The 15222-nt window shown below is 45.7% G+C and overlaps 1 protein-coding gene across 1 annotated transcript; it reads right to left on the reverse strand.

Annotated features, from left to right (window-relative positions):
- Window positions 1–12003: 12003 nt before the first annotated feature.
- Window positions 12004–15222, reverse strand: ZCCHC3 (zinc finger CCHC-type containing 3). The gene has a single exon (XM_070801451.1). It carries the CDS (start codon window positions 14679–14681, stop codon window positions 13467–13469), a length of 1215 nt encoding a protein of 404 aa, XP_070657552.1. The 5' UTR covers window positions 14682–15222; the 3' UTR covers window positions 12004–13466.

Here is a 15222-nt window from a genome sequence, read left to right on the forward strand (position 1 = left end):
TTATTTGTGGTTTTTCCTGGTTGCTCAGTGGTAAAGAATTTGCTTGCCATCACAGTTGACACAGGTTCAATTGTTGGGAAGATCCCCTCGGAGAAGGAAATGGCAACCCACTCCAGTATTCTTGCCTGGAAAATTCCATGGACAGAGGAGCTTGGTGGGTTACAGTTTGTGGGGTCACAAAAGAGTAGGATACGACTTACCAACTAAACAACAAAAACTTTATTTATTTTACCTTTTAAAACGTGCTTTCTGGGGTCTTCCCTGGTGGTCCAGTTGTTAAGATTCCAGGCTGTCAGTGCAGAGGGTGTGGGTTCCATCCCTGGTCAGGGAACTAAGATTCCACATGCCATGTGGCGTGGCCAAAAAAAAAAAGAAGATGAAATGTGGCTTCTGGAAAATTTTAAATAACACTTAGAGTTGGTATTATATTTCAAATAGGCAGTACGAATACAGAAGATGGAGGTTTCCCTCATTTTTACTTGGCAAAATAAAAAGCTGGCAATCTTTTGTCCATCTCCAAATTTTAAAATAAGTAGTTTTTTTCAAGGGAGGGAGGATTTTATATTTTATTTACTTCTCTGTGAAATCCCCAAAATCTTAAAGATCCTAATGGAATTATGGGTTGCCAGTCCATGAGATATAGTTTGAAATTCAGAGAAGCACAAGGCAGAGAAGAAAGACCAGACTGGGAGCACGTTCATGTGGAGAAGAGGACAGCATCAGAGGCATTTCAGCAGCACCAATAGGACTGGTGGACTTGGAGAATAATCATATTGGGAGAAGGAAGGGGAAGGAGACTAGATGAGGAGCTGACTTTATTTGGATATCTGGCACACCCCATTGGCACACTTCCACATCTCCTAGAATATAATTCTTACTCCCACAACCTGACTCTGAAATTCATTAGATTTTTCCTTTGGAGGTAACCATATTTTTTTTCATGAAAGGGGATACTATTACTAATTATGCTGGAACAGAGATAAACTGAGAGTGCCTGGGTAAACTGGGAAATAAATCATTCTCCTCTTATTGGCTATATATAGAGGACTCCCATAGATGACTGAGAAGTCAAGCATGGACATACTGGGGCTTTAAACAATCAAAGCATCCAGGATGTGAAGTCAAACTTTGTTCAATATTATGAGACTTTACAAAGTTACTTCAACTCATGTGCCTCAGTTTTCTCATCTGCAAAATGGGAGAGCATAATAGTTCAGGACATGGGACATGGTAAACAGTCAATGAGTTGTAACATGAGCAACAACCAAAATACTCTATTGTGTGTATTCCCTTTTTTTAAAAAAAGGTAACAAAAAGACAAAATATAGCAAAAAGATCTAATGGTTGTCAAGGTTTTCGGGGAGAGAGGGTTGAATAGGTGAAGCACAGAGAAATTTTTAGGGTGGTAAAACTCTTCTATTAATATATAGTATAATGGTGGATACAAGACCTTATGCATTTGTCAAAACACATGGAACTAAACAATAGAAAGAGCAAATCTTAATGCATGAAAAATTATAAAAAATAATTTAGAACATGGGGAGAATCTCAAAATGGAAAGCAGAATGTGACAAAGCAATGAAACTGTATCACAAACGTATGAAACAACCCCACTAAAGGCAGGGGTGTGGTGGGGGTCGGGGGGTGGGGGAGGATCCTGACTTAAGTAATTTTAGAAATGAGCAGAGTCTGTAAAACTAAAAGCAAAAGAAAGTGTACAGAAAGTTGATAACTTTTCCCACAGGGGTATGGGTTAACAATGCTGATACTGATATACATGTATACTAGAATTAAACAATTAAGTAAATGGCTGGTGGATGATGGGAGCCAGGTTTCTCATTGTTGGAGTGGGAATTTACAGATAAGCAAGGGGAGGAGGCTAGAATGATTCATGTGGTAATAGATCAGAGTTGAAAATATAAATAGAACCTCATAACAAATAGCTTAATATAGATGTAGATGGTTACATATAGAACTATTCATAGATATGTGTATGTGCACAGGTTAGCATATATACATGTATTTCTGTGTTTTGTTAGTTGGGAAGGCTTAAAAGAAACATCTGAGTAGCAATGAGCACACTTAGGGTCGAAATCTTGGTTTCTAATACCATTCTCTAATAGGAGGAATCTGGGTTTTTGAGAAACAGCTAATTTAGGACTGGGGCAGGGAATATACGAGATGAGTCTGAGATAACATACACTACCAGAAAGTAAGTGCTCAACAACAATAAAAAGACACACAAAGATGGGAATATATCAGAGGGACTCAGGAGCCAATTAAAAAAGCTCCCAAAGGCCAAATCTGGACCAATTTGAGCGACAAAATTAAGTAGTACTGGATTATAACCTAAAGTATGAAATAAACATCTGTGAGTCCACTGATGTAAATAATGACTGAATAAATAGAGGAAAAGAAACACACCTTCGGTGCAGAAAAATTTCAAATAACTGAAGTATAATAGATACTCCACACTCAAGGGGATAGAACATTCCTCCTTACTACTTAGTGTGGGCTAAACATAGTTCAGTTCAGTCGCTCAGTCGTGTCCGACCCTTTGCAACCCATGAATCGCAGCACGCCAGGCCTCCCTGTCCATCACCAACTCCCGGAGTTCACTCTCTTCCAAAGAGAGCAAGGAAAGGGGTAAAAGAAGAGTAACTTTAAGGTAGAGAAACCTAACAGACACTACCTTTTTCAGGGCATCAAGGTCAATGCCGATTGTGATAGTCCTGTTGATGTCTGACAAACAGCCACAGCCAAGAAGAATCTAAGGAGACATGAGATAAATGCAATGTGGCATCCTGAATGTGATCCCAGGACAGAAAAAGGACGTTAAGTAAAAACTAAGGAAATTGGCATCAGCTATGAAATTTAGTTAATAATAATGCATCAATGTTGATTTATTAATGGTAACAAATACACCATATTAATATAAGTGAAGTCCTCAATCGTGTCCCACTCTTTGCAGCCCCATGGACTATACAGTCCATGGAATTCTCCAGGCCAGAATACTGGAGTGGGTAGCCTTTCCCTTCTTGAGGGGGATCTTCCCAACCCAGGGATAGAACCCAGGTCTCCCACATTGCAGGTGGATTCTTTACCAACTGAGCTATCAGGGAAGCCCATATTAATGTAAGATGTTGATAATAAAGGAAACAGGATGAGTGGAGGCTATAGGAACTTTGTAGTATCTTCTAACAATTTTTCTGTAAATCTGAAACTGTTCTCAAAAATAAAGTTTGTTTTAAAAAAGATGGCATAAGGTTTTAGAAACACGTTTAGTTTATTTAGACTTTAGAGTGTTAAATTACACAGCCTGCCTTAAAAATGGAATTTCTTCAGTGGAGTAAAAGAAATACTCATTTATCCTACAGTTTCAGTATGTTTTGTCCAATAAAAGTCGACTATCAATTGCTTAGGTCAATGTCTCGGAACTCAGTAACAAACCTCAGCGTCTTTCATTTGTATGCATTTGAAATACAAAGAAAGAAAATTGACTAGCTTCTTGATCATTTTAAATTAAAACACCTATAAAGAAAGACATCCACATAGAGATGGTATCAACCCCACTGCCTAAATTTTCATTGCCTAAAATTGTTTTAGTAGAGAACAACATATACTGTGTAATTGGAACACTTTTGTTCTCCTTAAATAAAATAGCAGCCAAAGATTATTCAGGCTGCAACTGACAGAGGCGTTACTTCTAGTTCCTTCTAATTTGGAGAATTCCTTCTTTTGAAAAATCGAGTCTTGTTGCTACATTGAATCAGGAGGGAGCAGGATCGAAGCTCACTGGTGGTGTCCCTAAGCGGAAGGCAGGACTCTAAGCCAAGAGACCTGCCCATTGGTGGGTTGCTGGGCAGCTGTGGGGCGGGGACGCCTGGATGGAGCTCGTGGCCCATTGGCTGCGTCGCTGAGGATGGTATAAAGGACCGCCAAGGCCTGTGCAGCCGGTTTCTACGGCAACGGAGGCTTGAAAGAGCCACTCATATTTCGGCGTTCGTTCCCAACTCCCCCCTTCCGGAGGGGGATGGGCGTCCTGGATTTGAGGGCTGGTGGAGGAGGCGTGGGGGCTGGGAGTTAAGGGGACAGGGCCTTCTTCCGACCAAACCAACCTAGCCAAGCAACATTTGAACTGGGTTCGAGAAACCTGGCCTGCGTGCTCACTGGGGAAAAAAAAAAAATCAAACAGTCCGTTAAAGATGTAAGAGAAAAATGACGAATAACTCCATCCTCCCTTGACCTCTCATTGATAACATTCAGCATGTGAACGAACACAAAGCCTAGCAGAGTAGGAAAGCGATACTTATGTAGGGAGGAAGGAAGAGAACAGAAGGAGGGAGGATCCCTGATGTGGGTGTGCAACGTGGCGTGAGACAGAGCGCCCTGCCTTTGGGGAGGAAAGTCCAAAGACAGACCCGAAGGGGTGTAAGAGCCTGGAGTTGAGCTTGGAGGAGGGAGGGCTGGCCGGCACACTGGAAGGACGGAGGGGGCGGCAAACTGGATCGTGACTAGGCATTTGGGAGACCTGTCTGCAGTAAGACCCCCGGGTTCTCATTCCCGCCGGCCCTACCACCTACCAGATGTCGATGCTTCGACTCTCCAGCTCCCAGTGTCTTTGTGTTTGGAGGATGATAAACAGTACCCACTTCGTTAAGTCGCTGAGTTGAGAACTGAGTTGAGATAATGACTGGGAACCTCTTAATATGGTGCCCGAAACATAAACTGTGGTCACCAGCAGCTATTCCTGTAATTGAAGAAGGACTGGATTTGACTAGGTGGAGAGAATAGGAGGTTATCAGTTCGTAGGTAACGAGGGAGGAGGAAAGAGCAGTGTGGAAATCTTACATAAGAAACCAGTTTGGATGTCACCTAGAAAATCTTGGGAGATGAAAAAAAAAAAAAAATCATGGGAGATGATAGCCAGAGGGCAAAAAGGAAAAAATAACGATGATAGCTACTGTTTACTGCGGGCCTGGCACTCTGCCAAACCCTTTATATGAATCTTTATTTCAATTTCTTATCAGCCCTGATAAGGCAGTTACCATTAAACCCATTTTTTTCTGGTAAGGAAATGGCTTGTCTGAGCTAAGAAATAACACCACCAAACAGGGATATTTGTAATGCCCAGGACAAGTGTGCAACTGGAGGCCCATATACCATGTGTCTCTATAGTTAGAAGTGATCCATCAATTTAATGTGTTAAATTAAATATGGTATCTTCTCCTCTTTGACGGATCTATTTTCACCACCACCTGGGAGGGCCAGGTTCAAATTAGAATTCCAGGAACCTTGAAGATCAGAGAGGGGATGTGTCTGCCCAGGGAGGGCTGCTCACTGGATCCTGTTTCTAACCCTTGTCCTGCTACCTCCCACCCCATCAGACCCAGCATGCATGAATGAATACCCCAGCCCCCACATCCATTCGACTCTTAAAACAGCTACTCTGAGACCTAAGCCTCAGGTCTATAAGGGGTGCATCAGGCTGCACTGCCCTTAGCTGAGATGAACCCAGGGATGAGGCCCACGGAGGCTCTGAATGAGCGTAGAGATATTTTGGAAGGGACTTCTGAGGCTTCAGAGAATGGTCTGGAAAAGGAGGGCACAGACTCTGGGTGGGTAGTTCCTCTTGTGCCCACAGTTTCCCACCCCACCCCCTGAGGAGGGGCAGGGCTCAGGGCCAGAGCTACTCTTGCCAGGGGTAAGGAAGTGTTTTGTTAAAGCTAGGCATTCACAATCCACTGGGCCTCACAGTTTGGGGGCCATGCAGGCTAAGTTTCAATGATATGCCTTCAGAGGAATAGGAAGAATGGTCTGACCTTCAGGCTGAAGGAAACTCTTACCAAAGGGGAGAAGACCAAAGGAGTGAATTGCTTTAAAAAAAAAAAATTATTATTATTTTAAAATTGAAATGTAGTTGATTTACAGTGATTCAGAACTCTCTCTCTCTCTTCCTATATATATATATAGAGAGAGAGAGAGAGAGAGAGAGAGAAAAAACTTTTCAGATTCTTTTCCATTGTAGGTTATTACAAGTTACTACCCCTTGTGCTGCACACTAGGTCCTTGTTGTCTGTTTTATATATAGTAGTGTGTATTTGTTAATCTCAAAATTTGAATTTGCTTTTTAAAGATGAATGAATAAGCCCTTATTCAGTAGAGTCAGTAACAGGTGTGCTAAGGGATATTTTGAATGTCATGTACATAGAACAAGGAAGATTACAGACTACTGTATATACAGTAAACAACAAGGACCTACTGTACAGAGAAGTACATTCAGTAACTTATAATAATCTATAATGGAAAATAATCTGAAAAAGAATATATATGTAAAACTAAAGTCATTTTGCTGTACAACTGAAACTAACACAACACTGTAAATCAACTATACTTCAATTTAAAAAAAGGTTAAAAAGGATAAGGAGGTACATATCCTGATCTGTAACTGTAGCCAAGTAATCTCTAGATTATCCATGCAATAAATATTTATTGGGCTTTTACTGTATGCCAGGTACAGTACACAATGTTGGAACTAAAACCAAGGGCAAAAAAAAAGTCATGTTCTTTGCCCTCTGGGAACTCAAGGCAGATATTAATCAAAACACAGCGTAAATAAACATATTGTACCTGCAGTGACCACAAAAAGGAGGGGAGAGTGTAAAAGGGTTTGGTCTAGGTTAGAGAAGGCTGTTTTTAGGAAGTAGCATTAGCGCTGAGCACCAGGGAAGGCAAAGAGTTAACCATGGGTCTAGAAGGGTGAATTCCTGGAATGGTTGTTGGGAGCCCAGCCAGGGGGAGCAGGGGAGGCTCAGAGGAGGCTGGGCAGCCAGGCAAGGCCTGGTGACACCCCGCAACCCAGGACACAGAGTCTTTGAAGGTCCTTAAGCTGGGCCTTGGAGAAGGCGATGGCACCCCACTCCAGTACTCTTGCCTGGAAAATCCCATGGATGGAGGCGCCTGGTAGGCTGCAGTCCATGGGGTTGCAAAGAGTCAGACAGGACTGAGTGACTTCACTTTCACTTTTCACTTTCATACATTGGAGAAGGAAATGGCAACCCACTCCAGTGTTCTTGCCTGGAGAATCCCAGGGACGGGGGAGCCTGGTGGGCTGCCGTCTGTGGGGTCGCACAGAGTTGGACACAACTGAAGCGACTTAGCAGCAGCAGCAAGCTGGGCCTTACTGTGATCAAATTTCACCTGGGGGACAGTTTTCCTGGGTGGAAGGAGGCGAAGCTTGAAAGTAGGGAGACCAGTGAGTTGGCTGTTCTAGAGTCTTAAACTTTCATATCAAAATGTTTTATTTTTAAAGAGAGAGAAAATGGACTCCTGTTTCTAAGGAGTCCACAGGAATTTCTTTCAAGTCTTGTGTTGCCTTTTCCATTTTGTTTTTGTTAATTTTTTTTTGCCAGAGATAATACATGAAATAGAAACAACCCCCCACAGCCCCTACCAGGGATATACTGCGGAAAATGTTTTCCTTCCATCCCAAATCCTAAATAGCAGGTTCTTCTCAGAAGCTACAATAGTTATCAATTTCACTAATATCCTTCCACATTATTCTATACATAAATAAGCATGTGTATGTAATAATGTTTATCGGTTATCATATTGTACACTTTAAATAACTTACAATTTTGTCAATTATGCCTCAACAAAGCTGAAAAAAGTAAAATTGAATTGTAAACAGAAGCATACCATATCTTGCTTTGTTCACTTTAAAATGTGTCTTAGGAGGTTTTTAATAGCTGTTTAACAACTTCCTGCGACCCTAGAGACGGCAGCCCACCAGGCTTTCCCGTCAAGAACACTGGAGTGGGTTGCCATTTCCTTGTGTTACAGTATTTGAATGTACCATCTAACTACTATTGATAGGTAATTGATAATCAGGTTGTTTCCAGTCCTTGGTACCCCAAGTAATATATCAGTGAACATCATGATACATAACATCTTTGTGTCCAAGTTTAGCTATATATTCATCTTCTATAAATGACTGCTGTGTTAAAGATTATGTGAATTTAAAGTTTTTATAGTGCCAAACAAACTGCTTTCCAAAGATGTTGGTCCATGTTTTATTTTATAACACCACAAAGTTTGCATTCTCCTCCATAATGTATCTGTTTACCTTCGTAAAACATATCCTCCCCCAAATATTCTTAGTCACACTGACAAGCCAGCAAGTGGTGCTGTATGCGCTTTGCCCAAGGCTGATAATGCTCTCATGGAACTCTACCTTCAACTGGGTTTGATGAGACCCCTGGTCACCCTTAGCCTCCTCTTGTACCACTCTATACTTCATCATACTGAACTCCTGGTAGCTCTTTGTCAGCCATACCTGGAGTTGACAAAGAATAAGGTAATGGGCACTCTGGCTGAGAACAAGGTTCCAAAGGGGCCCAGAAGCCTTTCGGAAAAGGAGTTGTATGCTAGGCTGACTCCAAGAGCAACAGGGAGTAAAAGAGAGCGCTGCTGCTGCTGCTGCTGCTGCTAAGTCGCTTCAGTCGTGTCCGACTCTGTGTGACCCTAGAGACGGCAGCCCACCAGGCTCCCCCGTCCCTGGGATTCTCCAGGCAAGAACGCTGGAGTGGGTTGCCATTTCCTTCTCCAATGCATGAAAGTGAAAAGTGAAAGTGAAGTCGCTTAGTCGTGTCTGACCCTTAGCGCTAGACTGCATTATAGGAAGATTATTAGTTCCTTAGTCCACCTCTTTCTCACAACACTCTAAAATGCCTTCACCAATGACCTCTACATTATTCAATCCAATGGGCACCCATTCAACCAATCTGTGGGTCATGTAAGCATTTATAAAAGAATGAAGCAATAAAAAATATGAGTGCACCACCACCCACAGAGATAATATGATTTCTTTCTATATATAAACTTTTTTGTTTATATGTAAGTATACACATGTATATGTTGGATGGCTGCAATGTAAAATGTATATCCTTCTGTGGAATGTGGGTAGAGTTTGAAAACCACTGCTATAGGTCACTTGTGTTTATTCCTCAAGCCCGAGATCTGGTTAGAATTTAAGACCTGTGGATATTGAACCACACGTTCCACACCTTTTAGACATCCTCTACAGAGACCTCAAACTCAACACAGCCAAAATCAGACTCAAGACCTTCATCCAAAACTTGGATTTTCTCCTCTGTTCTCCATCTCAGGGAATGGCCCCGGTATCTATCCAAGTGCAGAGGCTGGAAGCTTGGGTGTCATCCTTGATACTTACTTCTCCTCCAGCCCATGTCTAAGTCCTGTTGACTTAACAATTTCTAGAAATCTCTTTATCCTGCCTGCTTTTTTCTCTGTTTGCATCATCCGGGTCCAAGGTACCCTGATCTGTCACCTTGGTGGACTTTTTTTACACTTGGGCTTCCCTCTGTCCCATTCTCTACAAAGTATCCTGGATGGTCTTTTAAAAATACAACCCTGAACACGTCACTTCCTTGTTCAAAAATCTTTCAATGGCACCTCATCATTCTTAGACTCAAAATTCTAAACGTGGCTGACCAGACCTCCCCAAGAGATCTGCCGTCTTATTCTGCACCATCACCCCCTGCCCCCTCTCTGCATTATTGCCACACTGGTTGTGCCAGGTGTGGTTGGTTAGCAGAGAGCTCCCATTCCTACTCTTGATGTGCCTTCTGTGCTACACGTGCTGGAAAGCGAAAGCATTTCCTGATTCCACTGAAGCTAGGGCTCCAACAATTAGGTATGCTAGCATGAGGTTTGGAAGGTGGAAATAGGCAGAAGTGGCTCAGAGGTTAAAGCATCTGCCCTCAATGTGGGAGACCTGGGTTCAATCCCTGAATTGGGAAGATTCCCTGGAGGAGGAAATGGCAACCCACTCCAGTAATTCTTGCCTTGAAAATCCCATGGATGGAGGAGCTTGGTGCAGGCTACTATCCATGGGGTCCCAAAGAGGCACGACGGAGTGACTTCACTTCCTAGTCTTTTGATCTCAGTTCAAACATTTTGTCTGGGAAGGTATCCCTCACCCCCAAGAACAGATCAATATTCCTTATTAAACATATCACTCTGTATGTTTCTTTCAGTGCATTATTACAGATTATAATTACTTATTTGCAGGACTCTAGAATTCGAGCCCCAAAGGACTTGACTATTTTGCTGTAATCCATTGCCTTGAAAGAGTTGGTGTGTTAAATGAACAGAATGAAGGAGGCCAGAGTGGAGGGTGTTAGGACAAAACCAAGCCTCTTCTAACACTGACAAGCCCTGTGTCACTTCCTCTGGGCCTTTTCCCAACCACATCTTCCTGTGACTCTCCAGCCAGCCTGAACACACCTTGTGCTCTAGTCTCCAGGTTCTTTGCACAGACTGCTTCTGTTGCCTGAATATCTCTTCCTTCTTCACCTGACTCTTCATTTGCAGGTTTCAGTCCAGACATCATCATTTCTTTTGCCAGACCTGTCCCTGAGGCAACTCTATACTCTTTTAAACATAAAAAATACTTAATATTATTTTAAAAATTGCTTATCTGTAGCTCCCTCTGCAAGTGCACTGTCTTTTTCACAGGTGTGTAAAAGCACCTTGTTTGGGGCCTTGCGCTAATGGCCTTCAGTACTGTTTAAAGTTGAAGGAATGAATGTCAGCTAGCCCATCAGCCTCAGTCTGGGGATCTGGACACCCTCCCCAGGAGCCCATGAACAGTGAGGGATTGTTATTTTGGGGACTGTTAGATCAGGAGAGGAAGTCGGGGGAGGTTTGTTCTGTTCCAGCCCATGGCCCAGTCCGGAGACGGCCAGGCAGGAGGCCCCGGAGCAGATTCTGGTGGGGGCGCGGGGGAGCAGGGAGCACGGGCAGGGAAACAGTTTGTTCCTCTGCTCCCTCCAGTTAGGGGGGAGGGGCAGAGAGAGGGAAGATTCCTTCCAAGGAGGCTCCTTGGCCCAGAGCCCGCTAGGAGGAAGGGGGAGGGGACTATGATGAATGCAGGCTTTTACCCCCATCAGGCCTCCCGCACTGCGAGGGAGGGAAACCTGTGGCAGAGTAGAAGAGGTGGGGGGGGGGGGGGTAAGAGGACAGAGGGAGGGAGGGATGGAGGAGGGAAGAGTGTGTTTGCCTTGGGAGACAGGAAGGGAAGGAGCAGGGCTGAGCTGGCTCTGAAACTCATGATTCCCAAAAGCCATCCAGGCCTCAACTGCACCAGATCAGCTCTGGAAATACCCTCAAATCACTGAGTCAGAGAATCAATACGCTGGGAATGTTAATTCTTAGGATCAGATCATCTCATCATCTCAGAGACAGAAATTCCTTCAGAAGGTTGTATCTAGAGTCTCCAGGGAGGCTTGGAGTTCTATGGGAAGTTTCCTGGACTTTCTTCCTCCCTTATAGCTGGAAAAGACAGCATTTTATTTTTAAGCCCATAAACAATCTGTATCCAATTCAGTACAATTACAATAACTGTAAGATGTGAAATTGACACCTTACCTTTGTCTATCCCACTGGTTTGTAATCTCCAGAGGGCAGAGTCCCTCTCATTCCTGTTAGTACTATTCAGAACTGTGGTCTCAAACTTGGCTGCCCAAGAGTTGCTTGGGGTGCTTATTAAATACATTTCCGCTCACTCCAGTGATTCTGATTCCTTGGAGGTGAGTTAGGACTTAACACTTTAGTTTTATATACTAAGTGATTCTGATGCAGAGGTTTGGGTAACAACTCCCAAGGGCCTGGGACAACATTTGTTGTTGTTCAGTCGCAGCACACCAGGCTCCTCTGTCCTCCACTCCCTCCCGGAGTTCCCTCAAATTCATGTTCATTGAGTCAGTGATGCTATCTGACCATGTCATCCTCTGCTGCCCCCTTCTCCTTTTGCCTTCAATCTTTCCCAGCATCAGGGGACAACATAGTAGGTGTAAAATGTTGCCTGTGGAGCTGGACATATATTTGCAAGGTAAACAAATGGTGTGTGGCAAGCCTTGGTTGAACTAGGGTCTGTGAACCTCTGCAGCCAATATTTTGAAAGGAAATAGTGCAGCAGCATTAGCAATACAAAAGATAAATATTTATTCAGAACAAAACTTTAAACAACCGATTTTACATTCTAAGCCACAAGGAAATAGCAAAACATAAAGCAAAGACAAAAACAGTAAGAAAAGCAGTGTACTGTCTTTTCTACTTTAACTTGGTAACACTTAGTAGACCCAATGCCCCCTCGCTTAGCCTATTTAAGTACATTTTAGAGTTAACAGTTCACTTAGAATTCCATTTTCTCCTGTGAGCCAGGAGGTTGCAGATGAGCTCCAGTTAGCTGCTTCTCTAGGGGCTCTAGCTACTGAAGCTAAGGTGCAAATGTAAACCTTTCTTTACTCAGGAGGGCTTCTACTTCTCACTGATGGCGATGACTGGGGAGGGGAAAGGTCACAAAGACCTGGACCACTTGAACCCAGATGTGGTACCCGGGCATCAGAGTGCACCCTGGATTGTGTTCCTTTGTCCCTTCCATATCTCCCAAGTGTTCTGAAGCCCCTGCCAAATCTTCTGCTTCCTCCCCCAGATGATGTCTTAGCATTCCCCTGGGCTCATTCTGGAAAGAGCAGACTTTCTGGGCCCTCAAGTGTTGAGGAAAATGTTGTGAAGTGTGAGAGGTAGTGGAATGAGCACCGGGCTTGGGGTCAGGGAACTCTACTCTAGGCTAGCTCTGGCACCAGACAGCTATGTGATTTCGACCCAGTCATATAACCTTCTCTGGTACTGTTTCATCTGTTGGAAAACCAGGGGATTGGTCTTAACCAACTTTTAGGTCCTTTTCAGCAGGAAAACCAGCTTCCATGATTCTGTGAAGAACGGCTTCTGAGCCACTGAAAGCGCTGTCACAAAGTCCATGCATTCTAATGCCATAGGAGAGGCCCGTGGCCACCATTCAGAGCTTATTGACTCAGGTTACATACACTTCTAACAACACTGGTTTCACAAATTCTCAGACCACACAGATTAGAAGCAGCAAATTAAAAGGGGACGGGATGAACTGCAAAAGATAAACACCCTGACAGAAGCCAGAGTCAACGATGTTCTCAATTCAACAAACACTGATGGAGTGCCTACCATGTGCTGGGCCCCCACCTAGCACTGGGGCTTATGCCCATCTTTATAGATGAGCAAGGCGGCTCCAAGGGTAAAAACCAAGGGAGAAGACAAGGCGTAGGAAGTAAAAAAGTACCAGAAAAAAAAAAGTCTCCGAATACAAAAATGAAAATAAAATTTTAAAAAGGGCAGGGCAACATATCTGCACACTACAGTTCTCGGTAGTCAATTCTGATGACAGAGTCACCAAATTCAGGAAAGGCCGAAAGGAGTAAACTCGATTTAGGAAGGCAGAGTGAGATGTCTCTTGTAGGTTTAAGAAAATCTCCTTCAAAAAACTATAAAAAACGGTTTAAAAAAAAGTTTTGGCACTTAACAGGGGTAAGCTGGCTCTGTGTTCACCCTGGCTGGTAGGCGGGTGTTCAGTGCCCGGCCACGCCGGTTAGCTGAGCTCCCACGGAATTGTGAACCGCTTTGGGACATTGGGCAAAGGCGTGTCCTCGCTTGCCACAGAGGTTACACACGATGCCCTTCCGGCAGTAAGGGCTCAGGTGCCCCTCCTCCCCGCACCTGAAGCACCTGTCCTGTGTGCAGCTGCCGCTCATGTGGGTCCGGGAACCACATTTAAAGCACGTCTTGGGCTGCCCCTTGTACCAGCTGTAGCCCCTCTCGGCCCCCAGAAAAAAGGCTCCCGGCAGGTGCCTGACCCCTCCCTCCCCCTGGCGCAGCTCGATCTCGCACTTGTACTCCCCGGTCCAGATCCCAAACCTGTCGGTCACTTTCACGGGTACGGCCAGCACATCGCAGTGGCGTTTGAGCCAGGTCACGATGTCCTCCACGTCCACCGTCTCGTTCCGGAAGAGAATGAAGAGCGTCTTCAAGCTGGACTTGCTCCGCCCCAGCACCACAAAGTTCTCCCAGCAGTCCTCCTGCTCGCGCTTCTCCTCGTAGACGCGCAGGAACAGGGCTAGCTTCTCCGCCGAACGGAAGCTCACGTCGAACTCGCGACTGCCCGGGATCTGAATGACCGCGTAGATGTCGCTCGGGTCCATGCCGATGGAACGCAGGATGAGCGCGCCCACTACGAAGTCCCTGGTTGGGCAGGCGCCCTCGTCTCCCTGGAAACAGATGCGCACGAGGAAGCGGCCCTTTCCCGGGCCTGCAGCGGAGCCAGCCGCCGTAGCCTGCTCGTCCTGGGGGGGCCGGTCGGCTGCGTCCTCGGCCGCGTCGGGCCTCGCCGGGGTCGTCATGGCTGCCGCCTCAGCCTTCTTCCTCCTGCCCGCCTCGGCTGCACCCTTTTTCTTGCGGGAGTCCGCCGCCTCTCCGGCTGGGTCTCTCCGGCGGCCCTTTGGGTCCCCGCGGCCGGCTGGGGGGAAGTCGCCGAGGCTCGGTGTCGCCAGACCCGCGGGAGCACCGAGCCCGCCTCCCGCGCCGCTGCCGCTCTCTTCCTCCCGCCGCGGCGGCCGCGACTCACGGAATTCGCCCTTCTTCTCGGCCAGGTTCTTCACCACTTGGGCCCAGCCCATCTTCTCGCGGCCGCCCTCGGCCTCCTCGGCCCTGGTCGAGGGGCGCGCGGGGCCCAGGAGCTGCGGCCGCCCCCGCTTCCTCTCCTCCTCCGCGCCGCCGCCGGTGGCCATTTTACCTCCTTCCCAGCATCCTCCACTCGCTCCCGCAGCCAAAGTGCGCCCATCGCGCGCGCCCGCCCGGGGTTGTGGGGGTTTGGGCTTTTTTTTTTTTGAAATTCGATGCTGCTTTTCCCCGCCCAGCCAAAGTATCTACTTGAGGCGCTCGGGCGTCCTGCGGCTTCGGGCCGGGAACCCCCTGGTAAGGGCTGGACCGCGTTTCCGCTAGTGCTCGTTCCAACCCCACCTCCTCGGCTCCGAATCGGGATGGGGATCTTGGAGCGCGTCCCTGTCCGTCGCGAGGGTTTGGCAGCTTTGCCCTCGCTCTCGAGGATTTGTTGTTTCGCAAGCGGTCCTCGATGATTTCATTCAAGTGGCTTTGCTAACGGCCCACAGTCCGAAGGCGGGACAGAGTTGAGGAAGATTTCGCCCATTTTGTTTTCGTTTTTGTACCTTTTCTATTTTAAAACAAAACAGACAAAACTTAGCTCTCCCTCCTCCCAAAGCAGATCACAATGCATTATTTTTGCAACCCTGGATTATGGACATTTTCAAA

Source organism: Bos indicus, chromosome 13, assembly GCF_029378745.1.
Source record: "Bos indicus isolate NIAB-ARS_2022 breed Sahiwal x Tharparkar chromosome 13, NIAB-ARS_B.indTharparkar_mat_pri_1.0, whole genome shotgun sequence".
In the NCBI taxonomy this organism is placed as follows: domain Eukaryota; kingdom Metazoa; phylum Chordata; class Mammalia; order Artiodactyla; family Bovidae; genus Bos; species Bos indicus.

Bases quoted from the DNA above. Each gene is read 5' to 3' on its own strand.
- ZCCHC3 (XM_070801451.1), bottom strand. From the start codon at position 14,681: ATGGCCACCGGCGGCGGCGCGGAGGAGGAGAGGAAGCGGGGGCGGCCG.